Raw genomic sequence first — 14,228 nt, 5'->3', positions numbered from 1 at the left:
TTGGGAAGCTATTATGTATACTGCTCAGTTGATGAGCTGCTGTGGAGCTGGTAAGGGCTGAGTCTCACTTACTGCAGCAAAAGCCAGTCTCCTGGGTCAAATAAGAACCCAGACACGGGCCTCCTTTTCCTAAAGCTCATTTCAGTTTGAATTCCTCTGAAACTGCTGCTCAGGGAGGTACTGCTGTTTTAAAACCAGTTGAGTGGAAGAATGATGTGCTTTTAAAAAATTGCTGTCTTCAAACCTGATGGTGGGGCAATGAATTAAATGCTAATACAGAGTGAAATTATTATTTTATGACACGTATTAGTTATGGGCAGCACAGTGGTGCAGCAGGAAGTGTCACAGTCACACAGCTCCAGGGACCTGGAGGTTGTGGTTTCGATTCCCGCTCCGGGTGACTGTCTGTGAGGAGTGTGGTGTGTTCTCCCTGTATCTGCCTGGGTTTCCTCCGGGTGACTGTTTGTGAGGAGTGTGGTGTGTTCTCCCTGTATCTGCGTGGGTTTCCTCAGGGTGACTGTCTGTGAGGAGTGTGGTGTGTTCTCTCTGTGTCTGCGTGGGTTTCCTCTGGGTGACTGTTTGTGAGGAGTGTGGTGTGTTCTCCCTGTGTCTGCGTGGGTTTCCTCCGGGTGACTGTTTGTGAGGAGTGTGGTGTGTTCTCCCTGTATCTGCGTGGGTTTCCTCAGGGTGACTGTCTGTGAGGAGTGTGGTGTGTTCTCTCTGTGTCTGCGTGGGTTTCCTCTGGGTGACTGTTTGTGAGGAGTGTGGTGTGTTCTCCCTGTGTCTGCGTGGGTTTCCTCCGGGTGACTGTCTGTGAGGAGTGTGGTGTGTTCTCCCTGTATCTGCCTGGGTTTCCTCCGGGTGACTGTTTGTGAGGAGTGTGGTGTGTTCTCCCTGTATCTGCGTGGGTTTCCTCAGGGTGACTGTCTGTGAGGAGTGTGGTGTGTTCTCTCTGTGTCTGCGTGGGTTTCCTCTGGGTGACTGTTTGTGAGGAGTGTGGTGTGTTCTCCCTGTGTCTGCGTGGGTTTCCTCAGGGTGACTGTCTGTGAGGAGTGTGGTGTGTTCTCTCTGTGTCTGCGTGGGTTTCCTCTGGGTGACTGTTTGTGAGGAGTGTGGTGTGTTCTCCCTGTGTCCGCGTGGGTTTCCTCCGGGTGACTGTCTGTGAGGAGTGTCGTGTGTTCTCCCTGTGTCCGCGTGGGTTTCCTCCAGGTGCCCCAGTTTCTTCCCACGCTCCAAAAACACACGTTGGTAGACAGACTGGTGACTCAAAAGTGTCCGTAGGTGTGAGTATGTGAGTGTGTGTTGCCCTGTGAAGGACTGGCGCCCCCTCCAGGGTGTATTTCCGCCTTGCGCCCAATGACTCCAGGTAGGCTCTGGACCCACCGCGACCCTGAACTGGATAAGCGCTTATATATAATGGATGGATGGAATATTTTCTAAGTAGAGAGTCCGTTATGTGCTTTTTACACAGGGTTGCTGTTGGAGATATTTTTATCCCTTATATTTCCTTCCTTTTTTTGTAGACCAGTAGACCATGTATTCAGTTTTTTGATGTCAAAAACCAACACAATATATAACTGGCCAGGCCTGACCCGTTTTGCACACAACTATATTTTCCTGGAACCCATGAACACATATCTGTTTTTTTCCAGAAAGGAACACAATGCACTGTCAAATTAACAGCGCCATCAACTCAGCAGTAACAACCAGCCTGACACATCTGGCTGCAAATGGCTGTTGTTACTATTTTTCCAACTCTAACAGCAGCTGATGTGGGCACATGGCATCTTTTGGTGGCACTGTAACAATTTGCAACCCCCCCCCCTTTTTTTCTGGCTTATCCATCAAAATTGATGCTCCTCCAGACAAGCCCACATACCACAACCCAACACAGCATCTCATCTCACAGCATCTCTTGGCATGTGACGTACAGTGGAGTCCAGCTGGTGATGCCATATCATCTAATATCATCTCACATGTTCACACTTCATGAGCGAAGCTGAGTGTATTCATCTGAGCAGGAAAAACACCAGCTGTTCACTCAGGCTGAGGCTGACCTGCTGAACTTCCGAACATCTTTGGTTCAAAAATTTACATGAGCTCACCCAGTAAACAAGGAACGTCCCTGGACATTCAAAATAGGTCTAAAAGTAGTCTGTCAGTCAAGGACATATTTCAAACGTCTCTGGACGTCCAAAATCCATCTTAATAAGTTAGTTAAGTGGTGACCAATCGATAACGTCAGTGGACGTCCAAAATACGTTTTATACAAGTAATTTATTTCGGGACCAATTAATAACGTCAATGGACGTCCAAAATACGTCTAATAGTCGTCTTTTCAATGTCTGTGTTTGGACGTCTTTTCAACTTTCATTTTCCACCTTAAGAGAACATTGATTAGACGGCAGTCGTTACGTTATTTCAACGTTGAACCAATGGCTAAATGTTTACTGGGAAGCCTTCAAAGGAGGCTGGATCCTACACCTCAAAACAGGAGAGATGTTCTATTCTGAGCTTGAAAACAGGACAAATAACCACAGGTCAAAATAACACCAGTGCTATTATGTGGAGCTGATCACAAACAGCAGAAATATAAGATTGTTTTGATTTCTCATATTACACTTGACCCTTCAAAGCACTGACTGAAACTTTGGCCTAAACAACCCACAACCGGATGAAAACTGATTGGAAGGTGGGTTTGGAAAAGAGGCTGAAGAGAAAGAGTAATATATTCTCATCCAAACGATATTATCTGAACACGACTCACCAAATATATACATATAAGCCCTTAAACTCCACAGGAAGCAGTTTGTGTATAAACCCCACTTCCTAAAACGTTGGGATGCTGTACAATATTAAAACTGACCATGACCTTGATCAGGATTAAGTGGTTACAGCAGAATAAATGAACGAAAGAAACATTTTGGCGCAATTCTGCAAACTGACTTAACTATGGAACTATAGCTCATGGAAATATAAACAGTTCTACAGCACCCTCTGCTGGATAAGATCAACACAACAACTCTTTCCGAATGAGAGCGTGTCCAGTGTGAGGCTCACTTTACCACTTATGAATCTTCATTGTTCTAAGATGGGCGACACGGTGTTGCTGTCACACAGCTCCAGGGTCCTGGAGGTTGTGGGTTTGATTCCCGCTCCGGGTGACTGTCTGTGGGGAGTGTGGTGTGTTCTCTCTGTGTCTGCGTGGGTTTCCTCCGGGTGACTGTCTGTGAGGAGTGTGGTGTGTTCTCCCTGTGTCTGCGTGGGTTTCCTCCGGGTGACTATCTGTGAGGAGTGTGGTGTGTTCTCCCCGTGGGTTTCCTCCGGGTGCTCCGGTTCCCTCCCATAGTCCCGAAACAAACAAACAAAAAAAAACAAAACAATCCCTGCTGAATAAAATTAAACATTGAAAAATTATATATTTCTTAATATATATCACTACTCAGGATACAACCCATTTCCCCTCCTAGGCTTTCTTCCTCAGATCTCTTCTTATGTAGTTTGAGTTCCTGAACGTTGTTCTATTGTGTTTTGGAGGATTTGAAGTCTGTACAACGCTGAAATGTATTGTGCAACACATTTAATGAAGGAGAACTTGGTTACAGATGGCAGCCTCATAAAACGATTAAGCAGGTGACTGTTGGCACTGTCTGTGTAACCTCAAATGCATGTTTAATAACCATGTATCTCCATTGTTTACAATTTTTAATGTATGTTTAATATTTTTAAACTGTGCTAAAATTTCATGCTGCACACGTGAGGCCTCCTGCACTGAACGGTGATGTGATTTCTGTTGCCAGATGTTTCTGAGCATGACTAATAAGCACCTATTGGCAACCAATGTACTGTTCAGCTGTGGAGGTTAATGTCTTCTATGACATACCACCAAGTAGCTGTTACACAGACCTACCTCCAGTCCAGTTGGGGCTGAGCGAAATAATAAACAGTAAATCTACAGGGGGTTAGACAATGAAACTGAAACGCCTGTCATTGTAGTGTGGGAGGTTTCCCTCTGACCACTGTGCAGGACTTGTGTATGTCATTCCCAAGACGAACTGACGCTGTATTGGACGCAAAAGGAGGCCCTACACCGTACTAATAAATTATTGTGGTGTAAAACTGCTGTTTTATGGTTAGCTAAAAATGGCTGTAATTTAGCTGTAGGCAGAAGGTCACAGGAAATGAGCGCAGTGCTGGTGTTAAGAACATGACTTTGAGTGCGATATTGATTTCTTCTCCATAGTTTTGAATTTTAATATTTGTATTTTTAAAGGGAATCTGAAAAAAAATAAATAAAAAGATTGCAATGGCATACAAATATTCTTAATGCATTTTATCTGACCAAATATTTGTGTGTGTCTACACACACACACACCTTGTATTGAAATGTCTTACCCACAGCAACAACATTCAGACTTCACTGTCTCAACAGGCAAAGCACCTGGAGGCTACAGTGAATATGTGCATTTTATTAATCTTAAAGATTAGTCTGTTTTTACTGAGGGAACATGAATAAGCACAAAAAAGCCCATCATAATTCTACTCATTTATTCCATTTTCTTAATTCGTACATATAACTGTAACAAAATCGGGTCTAATTCAGAAATATTATACAGACTGGACTCCACAAAACAATCCTGCATTCACTGAATTCTTGATTTATAAACAGCCTGGCGGACACTGCTAGGAAATTACAGCTCAGCAATAGGCTTGTGTGGCCAGTATGGATGCTTTTCCTTGTCCAGCTTGGTCTCAGGGAAAGCATGATTAAGATCTTCAATGGTCATCTGGTCAAAAGGAATCATGTTCTTGAACATCTCAAGCTGTGAAAACCAGGTAGAAGAGAGGTTACTTTTTTGATCTTGAATTTTAAGACGTTGGACTGAACTGCAGTGTTAATGCTGAATCACTGGACATTCTGGATCCGGGCAACTGACCCCAAACCACAAGTAACGCTATAAAATTGGTGTGTATGATATTTAACACACACTATACATTTATATAAAGACCTAGTTTTAAATCCTCTGTTAGTGAAATATTATTTACAGGGGTTGGACAATGAAAGTGAAACACTTGGTTTTAGACCACAATAATTTATTAGTACGGTGTAGAGCCTCCTTTTGCGGCCAATACAGCGTCAGTTGGTCTTGGGAATGACATACACAAGTCCTGCACAGTGGTCAGAGGGATTTGAAGCCATTCTTCTTGCAGGATAGTGGCCAGGTCTCTACGTGATGCTGGTGGAGGAAAACGTTTCCTGACTCGCTCCTCCAAAACACCCCAAAGTGGCTCAATAATATTTAGATCTGGTGACTGTGCAGGCCACGGGAGATGTTCAACTTCACTTTCATGTTCATCAGACCAGTCTTTCACCAGTCTCGCTGTGTGTATTGGTGCGTTGTCGTCCTGATACACGGCACCGCCTTCAGGACACAGTGTTTGAACCATTGGATGCACATGGTCTTACTGGTGCAGTATGGAGTTAATGAAGATTGTCCACCAGGCTCCTCCAATTTAGCCATGAAACCTCCCACACTACAATGACAGGTGTTTCACTTTCATTGTCCAACCCCTGTAGATAAAGGTGACTTTCACAAACATGCTCTTTCATTATCAAATGTTTCATGTTTGGACAAGCTGTGTGACATTAATATTCATGTGAAACAGTGTACTATGCAACATACCTCCTGCTCATACTGGGAAATGCGAGCTCTGGATGCCTGAATGTAGTCTGCAGCGTTTTTGCTCTACATCATTACAGGAAAAAGAAAACACAGTCAAGACGTTATATATGATGTCACAAAATACACATGCGTAATTTAATAATATTGAAGGCAGCTATCACTGTACTGGGGTCACATTTTTGTGGGCAATTTTAATCCAATAACCTTTTGTTCATTAGCTATCTGTTCTCTTTTTATGCGCTGGGTAAAAAAGTCAGGGGTAAGTCATTCTTATCCCTGTCTGTGTAAAATAGAAGGAAAATAAACAAGTGGCTCAGACTGAGAAACACCAATCATATCAGCCAATCAGCAACAGGATACAGGAAGGGAAAGGGCAGGGCAAACTGTATGTGGCACATGCTACATGTCGGACTACACCCTCTGTCGAGGAAAGACCAAGACACAGTGAAGACACTAAACATTGGTGAAGTGTTTGGACAGAGGAGACACCTCAGAATGTTGAAAGGCATGAAATTGTATGAGAATGTTGCTCTATTTCCTGCTCAATAAGTAGCTTACAGTAAGTTATTTTTGTTGTTTCACAGAATTAGCCACGTTTCTTTTCCTGTGCCGGTGCGCGCATGAACCTGGGGAAAACTGAAGTGAGGTGTGTGATTGTTTGCTGGTGATTTTAAATAACAAATAATTGTTCCCCAGAATCATATGCATTGCTTTTTAACCCAAGTAAATACTGCAGGATGATGGTAACTTTGTAACATCTAGGAAAAATCTAAATTATGGAACTGCAATCTGAGCAAGTGTCTTGTCTTAAAGCCCTGCTTTTTCACATCTCCACTTTCCAAGATTTCCTCTGGTGTAACTACAAGTTGGGGAAAAATCTCCCAACAAAACAATACTATGTAAGACATTCATTCTTAGAGCAGACTAATACTGTTAGCAGTGAAGAAACATGGGTTCATTAACTTTACAAATTGAAAGAGCATCACTCACAGACTCTTGTTCCTGTGCATCAATCTTAGCAGTCTGAGTGTCCACAGGCTCAGGAACAGTGAGAGCAGCAAACTGAAGGAGGGAGGGAGGGAGGGAGAGAGACACAGACGAGACACAAGAGAGAGAAAGAGAAAGAAAGAGAAAAGAGACGAGAGAGAAAGAGAAAGAAAGAGAGAGACCGAGAGAAAGAGAAAGAAAGAGAGAGACCGAGAGAAAGAGAAAGAAAGAGAGAGACCGAGAGAGAGAGAAAGAAAGAGAGAGACCGAGAGAGAGAAAGAAAGAGAGAGACAGAGAGAAAGAGAGAGATCAATACAGCAAACATACTTTGAGGTCAGAGATTCCAACTGTACGGAACCACAGGCCACTAGAACTAACCTTTTTCTCAAACTCATCCACCATGCCTGCTTTAACCACAGCTTTCCTGTAGTAACTCCAGTCAATGGGGGACGGCTTCTGTGGCAGTGAGGCGAGTCTGCAAATAAACAACAGATTAATGTCTGTCTGTGGAAAAAAAATGATAAAAATACATTATAATAATTTTTATTATTTTAATGGTTTTGTTCTCATTAGTCATTTAAACTTGAGAAAAAGTATATGGAACAAAATAAGTCATTTATTTGAATCATTGTTGTTAAAATGTGGACCATATTTCTGACAAAGCATCTTCAACTTTTCTGTAACGCTTATCCAGTTCAGGGTCGCGGTGGGTCCAGAGCCTACCTGAAATCACTGGGGGCAAGGTGGGAATACACCCTTCACAGGGTGACACACACTCACACATATGGACACTTATGAGTCACCAATCCACTGACCAATGTGTCTTCCCACGACCGTGGGAGGAAACCGGAACACCCAGGGGAAGACAGTCACCCGGAGGAAACCCACGCAGACACAGGGAGAACACACCACACTCCTCACAGACAGTCACCCGGAGGAAACCCACGCAGACACAGAGAGAACACACCACACTCCTCACAGACAGTCACCCGGAAGAAACCCACACAGACACAGAGAGAACACACCACACTCCTCACAGACAGTCACCCGGAGTGGGACTTGAACCCACAACCTCCAGGTCCCTGGAGCTATGTGACTGTAACACTACCTGCTGGCCGACTCTGTCACCTCTTCAATTTTTCACGAGGGTTAAAAACTCTGTTGAAATTTTCATTTCCATATCTTTTTTTAAACCGAACAAATCAGAAGACTGAATAGACTATGCAAGCATTCATCTATTATAGAAGTCAGTCATAAATTGTTTAGGCTGTATGTATGTGGTCACTGTTTTAGTACTGTCCCAGAGTACTTTACAAAACTCCTTCACTTGCACCTTGACTACAGCATGATTTGTTAAAGGGGACATATTATACATCTTTTTAAACAAGAATAGGAATAGGTTTACGGGCTATAAAAACATGTTCATGAAGTTCCTGGCCCCAAATCACTCACACAGAGATATCACCAGCTCTATTCTTGCCAGTTTCAGTCCCTTTTAGAATGACCTGTTTAAGAGCTGTCAATTTTATGCAAATAAGCTGTTGCTGGCCAATCCCTACCCATTCTATGTTTACACTGAGCCTTTACCACACGTGAAAATGACAGAAAACAGAGGTGCTCTCCAACCCTATAAGTTTGACCCTGAGTCAAACCCAGAGCAACGAGAAGAGGAGCTGTCTGCGCCGGTCCAGACTTTCCTGGGGCCCTAAACAAAATTTTGAACTTGTGAACATCTTTGACAACTGCACCTGACTCTCCACTAGTACTCTCCCTCCTTTTTTGGTTTAAGAATAAACAGCCAGCCATATACAGAAGAATATGAGGCATAACAAACAACTTACTCAAAATATACACACACATATACATACATTTTATATATATATATATATATAAACAGTTTTAACATAATTAACTTCGTGATCAGTCCTCCAGCATCCAAGTCATCATTTATCTGATTCCATTCTTAAGGTGGAGTAGAAGAAATAGAAGGAAACGCAGCTGTTAATTCTCCAGCTTGCAGCTTTGTGTCACATTAAATGAAGCAGTAGTTTTGTCCAGGCGCCTGTAACTGCTTCACTGTTTAAAGGTGTTTAATGAATATGCCGGTGTTACTGTGATTGTGTGAATATAGCGGCAACATTTAGGGTAGAACTCAACTTAGAACATCTGGAAATAACTACATTCTTTATTAAAGTGGAATGAAAGAGTAGGCAACTTTTACACTGTACTGGTGCATTCTGGGAAGTTTAAACGAGTACTAGACAGTATAAAAACATCAGTATAGACAGGGGGTCCTCGACTTACGACGTTGATCCGTTCCTACGTTGCGTCGTAAACCGATTTTCGGTGTAAGTCGGAACATTCGTACATACTGTACGTAAATAACATACTGTAAGCACTTATCCTATCCTCACACCTATCCTCCTCGGTCCCGAGCCGCGTAACCGTGTATTCTTCCGCCGCGCACACCACACACGAAGTTCACGTTACGACGTTTACGACGCAAAACCACGTAAGTCGAAACAAGGCTTTATGCAGTAAATGGGAGATGTGTCGTAACCACGAAACGTGTCGTAACTCGGGACTGACGTAACCCAAGGACCTCCTGTATATTTACTTTTCTGCTTCAAAGTTTGGTTCATGACACTGTGGCACTGCAAGGCGTTTAAAGCTGTGGAGAGCAGCTGAGCAGTGCACGCCACATCGAAATACTTCCCGCAGCTATGTACGTAGACTACTATTTATTAGCAATCCAACCTAATTGGATTTCCCTAGCGTGACATTACAATAAGGGAGCCATTCAAACGGCTCGTAGAAGCATATGATTTCTGACACCAAAATCTTTCAAATGACTCACACGGATGGACGGTTATTTTTTCGCACCTGGAGTGTTTACAGGGGCAGTAGAGACCCAAGTGGAAATGCAAAAGCACATAAAAAGTAAGTTTTGTATAATATGTCCCCTGTAAGCCTCCAAAACCAGTTTTCTTTTGCCGTGACCATTATTTGCACAAAACTATTTTTATATTTAAAGCTTTATAATAATCTGAAAAGTCTTTTGCTATCGGATTCATATTTTTAATACAGCTTTGTCATATTTAGAAATGCTTTCACACAAGTGAAATACGAGGTGGATACATGCATACAATTATATTTGATAAACAAGTAATGAATTAAAAAATGATGATTAGTAGTAGTAATATCTGAAGGACGTGATGGCACTCACTTGGCAGCGATGGCATCGCTGCGTGTCTTCAGGTTGTTGAACATTGTTCTCTGATTTGGGGGGACCCTCTCTGCAAACACCAGCCAGTCAATGGCTTTTACAGCAGCTCGTCTCCCTGCCATCTTTCAGCACCTGTCCAAACACGCAGTCGGTATTCAGCGAACATTTTGATCATAACAATACATAATGAACTGAGATTATGACCTCTGTTTACAAGCTGGGACACACACATGAAATTGATTCTTGAACATAAAATCGTATAATGGCCAGGGCTGATATTTGCAATTAAATTTGCACTCTAACTTTCACCAGCATTGTGACAAAAAAACAAGGACATTACTTCAGTCCATGCTGTGGCTGTTAGAGCAAAACCTTGAATGCCTATATCTGTCTCTGCATTTGTTCAGCTGCCCTTTATATTGTGATAATATGATGAACCAAACATGTCATATCAACAAATTATTTTAATTAACATTCACTGAATATGAATAGCAGCAGGTAGGTGTCGCAGTCACACAGCTCCAGGGGCCTGGAGGTTGTGGGTTCGATTCCCGCTCCGGGTGACTGTCTGTGAGGAGTGTGGTGTGTTCTCTGTGTCTGCGTGGGTTTCCTCCGGGTGACTGTCTGTGAGGAGTGTGGTGTGTTCTCCCTGTGTCTGCGTGGGTTTCCTCCGGGTGACTGTCTGTGAGGAGTGTGGTGTGTTCTCTCTGTGTCTGCGTGGGTTTCCTCCCATGGTCCAAAAACACATGTTGGTAGGTGGATTGGACTCAAAAGTGTCCGTAGGTGTGAGTGTGTGAGTGAATGTGTTGCCCTGTGAAGGACTGGTGCCCCCTCCAGGGTGTGTTCCTGCCTTGCGCCCAATGATTCCAGGTAGGCTCTGGACCCACCGTGACCCTGAACTAGATAAGGGTTACAGATAATGAATGAATGAATATTAATAATATTTGACTTATCTTGTAAATTTGTTTTTGAAGATGAACGGTTTTACACTCGACACTGATTATCTAAAGTGTACTATATATACCTTATGTAGTATGACGTGTTATGATACTGAAAAAATCCTGATCAGTCCAGGACTAGGCACAAACCCCTGTTGGAGAATCCAGGCTTTGAAATACGGTGTTATTATTGTTCTGCAATACGGCCCTCTGAAGTCTCTGTGGTCTCCAAATCATGTGAATTATGCTATACTAAATGCTAAAAAAAGGATTTGATTGTATTCAGCCACAATAACATTCATATAGTCATATAAAACACGTTTAATGATTTTATTCTTGTATCACAAACTCCACTGTAACTCAGTTGTGGATGGCTAAAACTAGGGTTTGTCTTTGGGCATTGGAGACCTTCAACTCATACACTCCTATCTGTGAAGATTATATACTTTAAAAGGGACAAAGAAACGCCCGTTTAAAACAATAATTCCACCTTAAATATAGCTGAGGTAACAAAATATGAGCCCTGTCAAACTGAATGTGCTCCAGTGGAGAAGGTCTCACACGGCGGCTTCAAAGGTCAGAACTGGCGCTCAGAGAGAGGTCTCCGGTGAGAGAGTGAACCCCGAGCGGTAAAGCGCTATAGTGCGGAGTGGTGGAGGCGGGAGGGTATTTAGTTTAGTTCAGAGAGAGAGAGAAAGAGAGTCCAGTTCTGCTCACCTGATCAACACCGAGCCGCCGGACACTCCGATGCGTGATGGCGGCGCTGAGCGGAAGTAGCGGCTATTTTTGTGCAGAGTTTATAAAAACCCATACAGCGTTACTGCCGCCTAGCGGCTCGGTCCTGGAACTACGACATAGTCCCAAACTTGAGGAAATCCAGGGTGTGTCAGATACTTTTGGGGATACAAATGCCTCACATAATTCTGAAATGAAAGAAATCATAAGTGTTTCGCCTTAGAGACAGACTTTAAAGTGTAGGGCACTGGTAACTCCACTGGCACCATGTGAGAGACCTGGGTTCAATTCCCAGTCTGTGCTGCACCAATAATAGTCTATGGGCAAGACTCCTAACTCCTACCTGTGATACTAGTAACTTTGTAAGTCGCTCTGGATAAGAGCGTTTACCATAAATGTAAACGTGCTCCTGCCTTGCGCCCAGTGATTCTGTTTAGGCTACGGACCCACCGCGACCCGGAACTGGATAAGCAGTTACAGACAATGAATTAATGTCATTATTATTATGTGGTGAAAATGTCATGATTATGACATCTTGTAATTATGATAAAGTATGTAATTAAGAGCTGTCGTATGACATTGTCATAATTATGACATACAGTATCTTATATTAACGACAATGTATCTTGGTTTATTTAATTATTGTTTTTACTATGGGCTAATGCACTAAAGAAACTATTTGACTCAACTCAATGTCAATTATAAAAAAAGGAGTATGCTCTGCTTAAAACACAGAGGAGTCCAGTGACCAGCAGAACACCTGTGAGCAGATGCATAATAGCTATTATATTAATATAATTTGTTCATGCCAATCTTATGCTCAAGCTGATACAAACCGGATTCCAGAAAAGTTGGGACACTAAACAAATTGTGAATAGAAACTGAATGCAATGATGTGGAGACGGCAAATGTCAATATTTTATTCGTAATAGAACATAGATGACAGATCAAAAGTTTAATCTGAGTAAATGTAACATTTTAAAGGAAAAATGTTGATTCAAAATTTCACAGTGTCAACAAATCCCAAAAAAGTTGGGACAAGTAGCAATAAGTGGCTGGCAAAAGGAAATTGAGCACATAACGAACAGCTGGAAGACCAATTAACACTAATTAGGTCAATTGACAACGTGATTGGGAATAAAAAGCTCTTCTCAGAGTGTCAGTGTCTCTCTGAAGCCAAGATGGTAAGAGGATCACCAATTCCACCATTGTTGTGCAGAAAGATAGTGCAGCAATACCAGAATGGTGTTACCCAGTGTAAAATAGCAAAGACTTTTAAGTTATCATCATCAACCGTGCATAACATCATCAAAAGATTCAGAGAATCTGGAACAATTGCTGTGTGTAAGGGTAAAGGCCGTAAAACTCTACTGGATGCTCGTGATCTCCGGGCCCTTAAACGTCACTGCACCTCAAACAGGAACGCCACTGTCAAGGAAATAACAGAATGGGCTCAGGAATACTTCCAGAAAGCATTGTCAGTGAACACAATCCACTGTGCCATCCGCCGTTGCCAGCTGAAACTCTACAGTGCAAAGAGGAAGCCATTTCTAAGCAAGCTCCACAAGCTCAGACGTTTGCACTGGGCCAGGGGTCTTTTAAAATGGAGTGTGGCAAAATGGAAGACTGTTCTGTGGTCAGATGAGTCACGATTTGAAGTTCTTTATGGAACACTGGGACGCCATGTCATCCGGACCAGAGAGGACAAGGATAACCCAAGTTGTTATCAACGCTCCGTTCAGAAGCCTGCATCACTGATGGTATGGGGTTGCCTCAGTGCTTGTGGCATGGGCAGCTTGCATGTCTGGAAAGGCCCCATTAATGCAGAGAGCTATGTTCAGGTTCTAGAACAACATATGCTCCCATCTAGACGTCATCTCTTTCAGGGAAGACCCTGCATTTTTCAACAAGATAATGCCAGACCACATTCTGCAGCAATCACAACATCATGGCTACGTAGGAGAAGGATCCGGGGACTGAAATTGCAGCCTGCAGTCCAGATCTTTCACCTATAAAGAACATGTGGCGCATCATAAAGAGGAAGGTGTGACAAAGAAGGCCCAAGATGATTGAACAGTTGGAGGCCTGTATTAGACATGAATGGGAGAGCATTCCAATTTTAAACTTGAGAAACTGGTCTCCTCTGTCCCCAGACGTCTGTTGAGTGTTGTAAGAAGAAGGGGGGATGCCACACAGTGGTAAAAATTGGCATTGTCCCAACTTTTTTGGGATTTGTTGATGCCATGAAATTTTGAAACAACATATTTTTCCCTTAAAATGATACATTCTCTCAGTTTAAACTTTTGATCTGTGATTTGTGTTCTATTCTGGATAAAATATTAGATGTTGTCGCCTCCACATCATTGCATTCAGTTTTTATTCACAATTTGTTTAGTGTCCCAACTTTTTTGGAATCCGGTATTTATAAGCACACAGTGTACATGAATCAGTGCAGTCCTCTGTGGTTTTTTTGATGTTGTTCCTGTGAGTGATCCTGAGCACAGGACGTTCCCCTCTGGAATGCAGATAAGTTTTTCCTTTTTTAAATGCACTTTATCCCTACCCCCAGCTCATATTTAGATGGTAAGATGTAGTTTATGGCTTTGAAAGTCATAAATAGGGCTCATATCTTTTTTTATTAATTTCATTTGCCATGTG

The 14,228-nt window shown here is 42.6% G+C and overlaps 1 protein-coding gene across 1 annotated transcript; it reads right to left on the bottom strand.

The window, feature by feature from the left end:
* Positions 1 to 4,520: 4,520 nt before the first annotated feature.
* Positions 4,521 to 11,635, bottom strand: atp5pd (ATP synthase peripheral stalk subunit d). Its single transcript, XM_066642071.1, has 6 exons — positions 11,553 to 11,635; positions 9,898 to 10,029; positions 7,050 to 7,146; positions 6,675 to 6,746; positions 5,685 to 5,747; positions 4,521 to 4,823 (listed from the first exon to the last, which is right to left on the bottom strand). Exons 2-6 carry the CDS (start codon positions 10,017 to 10,019, stop codon positions 4,692 to 4,694), a joined length of 486 nt encoding a protein of 161 aa, XP_066498168.1. The 5' UTR covers positions 10,020 to 10,029; positions 11,553 to 11,635; the 3' UTR covers positions 4,521 to 4,691.
* Positions 11,636 to 14,228: the final 2,593 nt, after the last annotated feature.

The sequence above is a fragment of the Hoplias malabaricus genome, chromosome 13, assembly GCF_029633855.1.
Source record: "Hoplias malabaricus isolate fHopMal1 chromosome 13, fHopMal1.hap1, whole genome shotgun sequence".
Classification (NCBI taxonomy): domain Eukaryota; kingdom Metazoa; phylum Chordata; class Actinopteri; order Characiformes; family Erythrinidae; genus Hoplias; species Hoplias malabaricus.
This window is presented reverse-complemented; position numbering and strand designations above follow the sequence as displayed.

What these genes read in the sequence shown, in the direction of transcription:
- atp5pd (XM_066642071.1), bottom strand. Translation starts at nt 10,019, where the DNA reads ATGGCAGGGAGACGAGCTGCTGTAAAAGCCATTGACTGGCTGGTGTTT. An exon ending in AGCGATGCCATCGCTGCCAA is followed by an intron (nt 7,147 to 9,897) that starts GTGAGTGCCATC and finishes GTTTATTTGCAG; the next exon opens with ACTCGCCTCACTGCCACAGA. An exon ending in TTTCCCAGTATGAGCAGGAG is followed by an intron (nt 4,824 to 5,684) that starts GTATGTTGCATA and finishes TGGTTTTCACAG; the next exon opens with CTTGAGATGTTCAAGAACAT.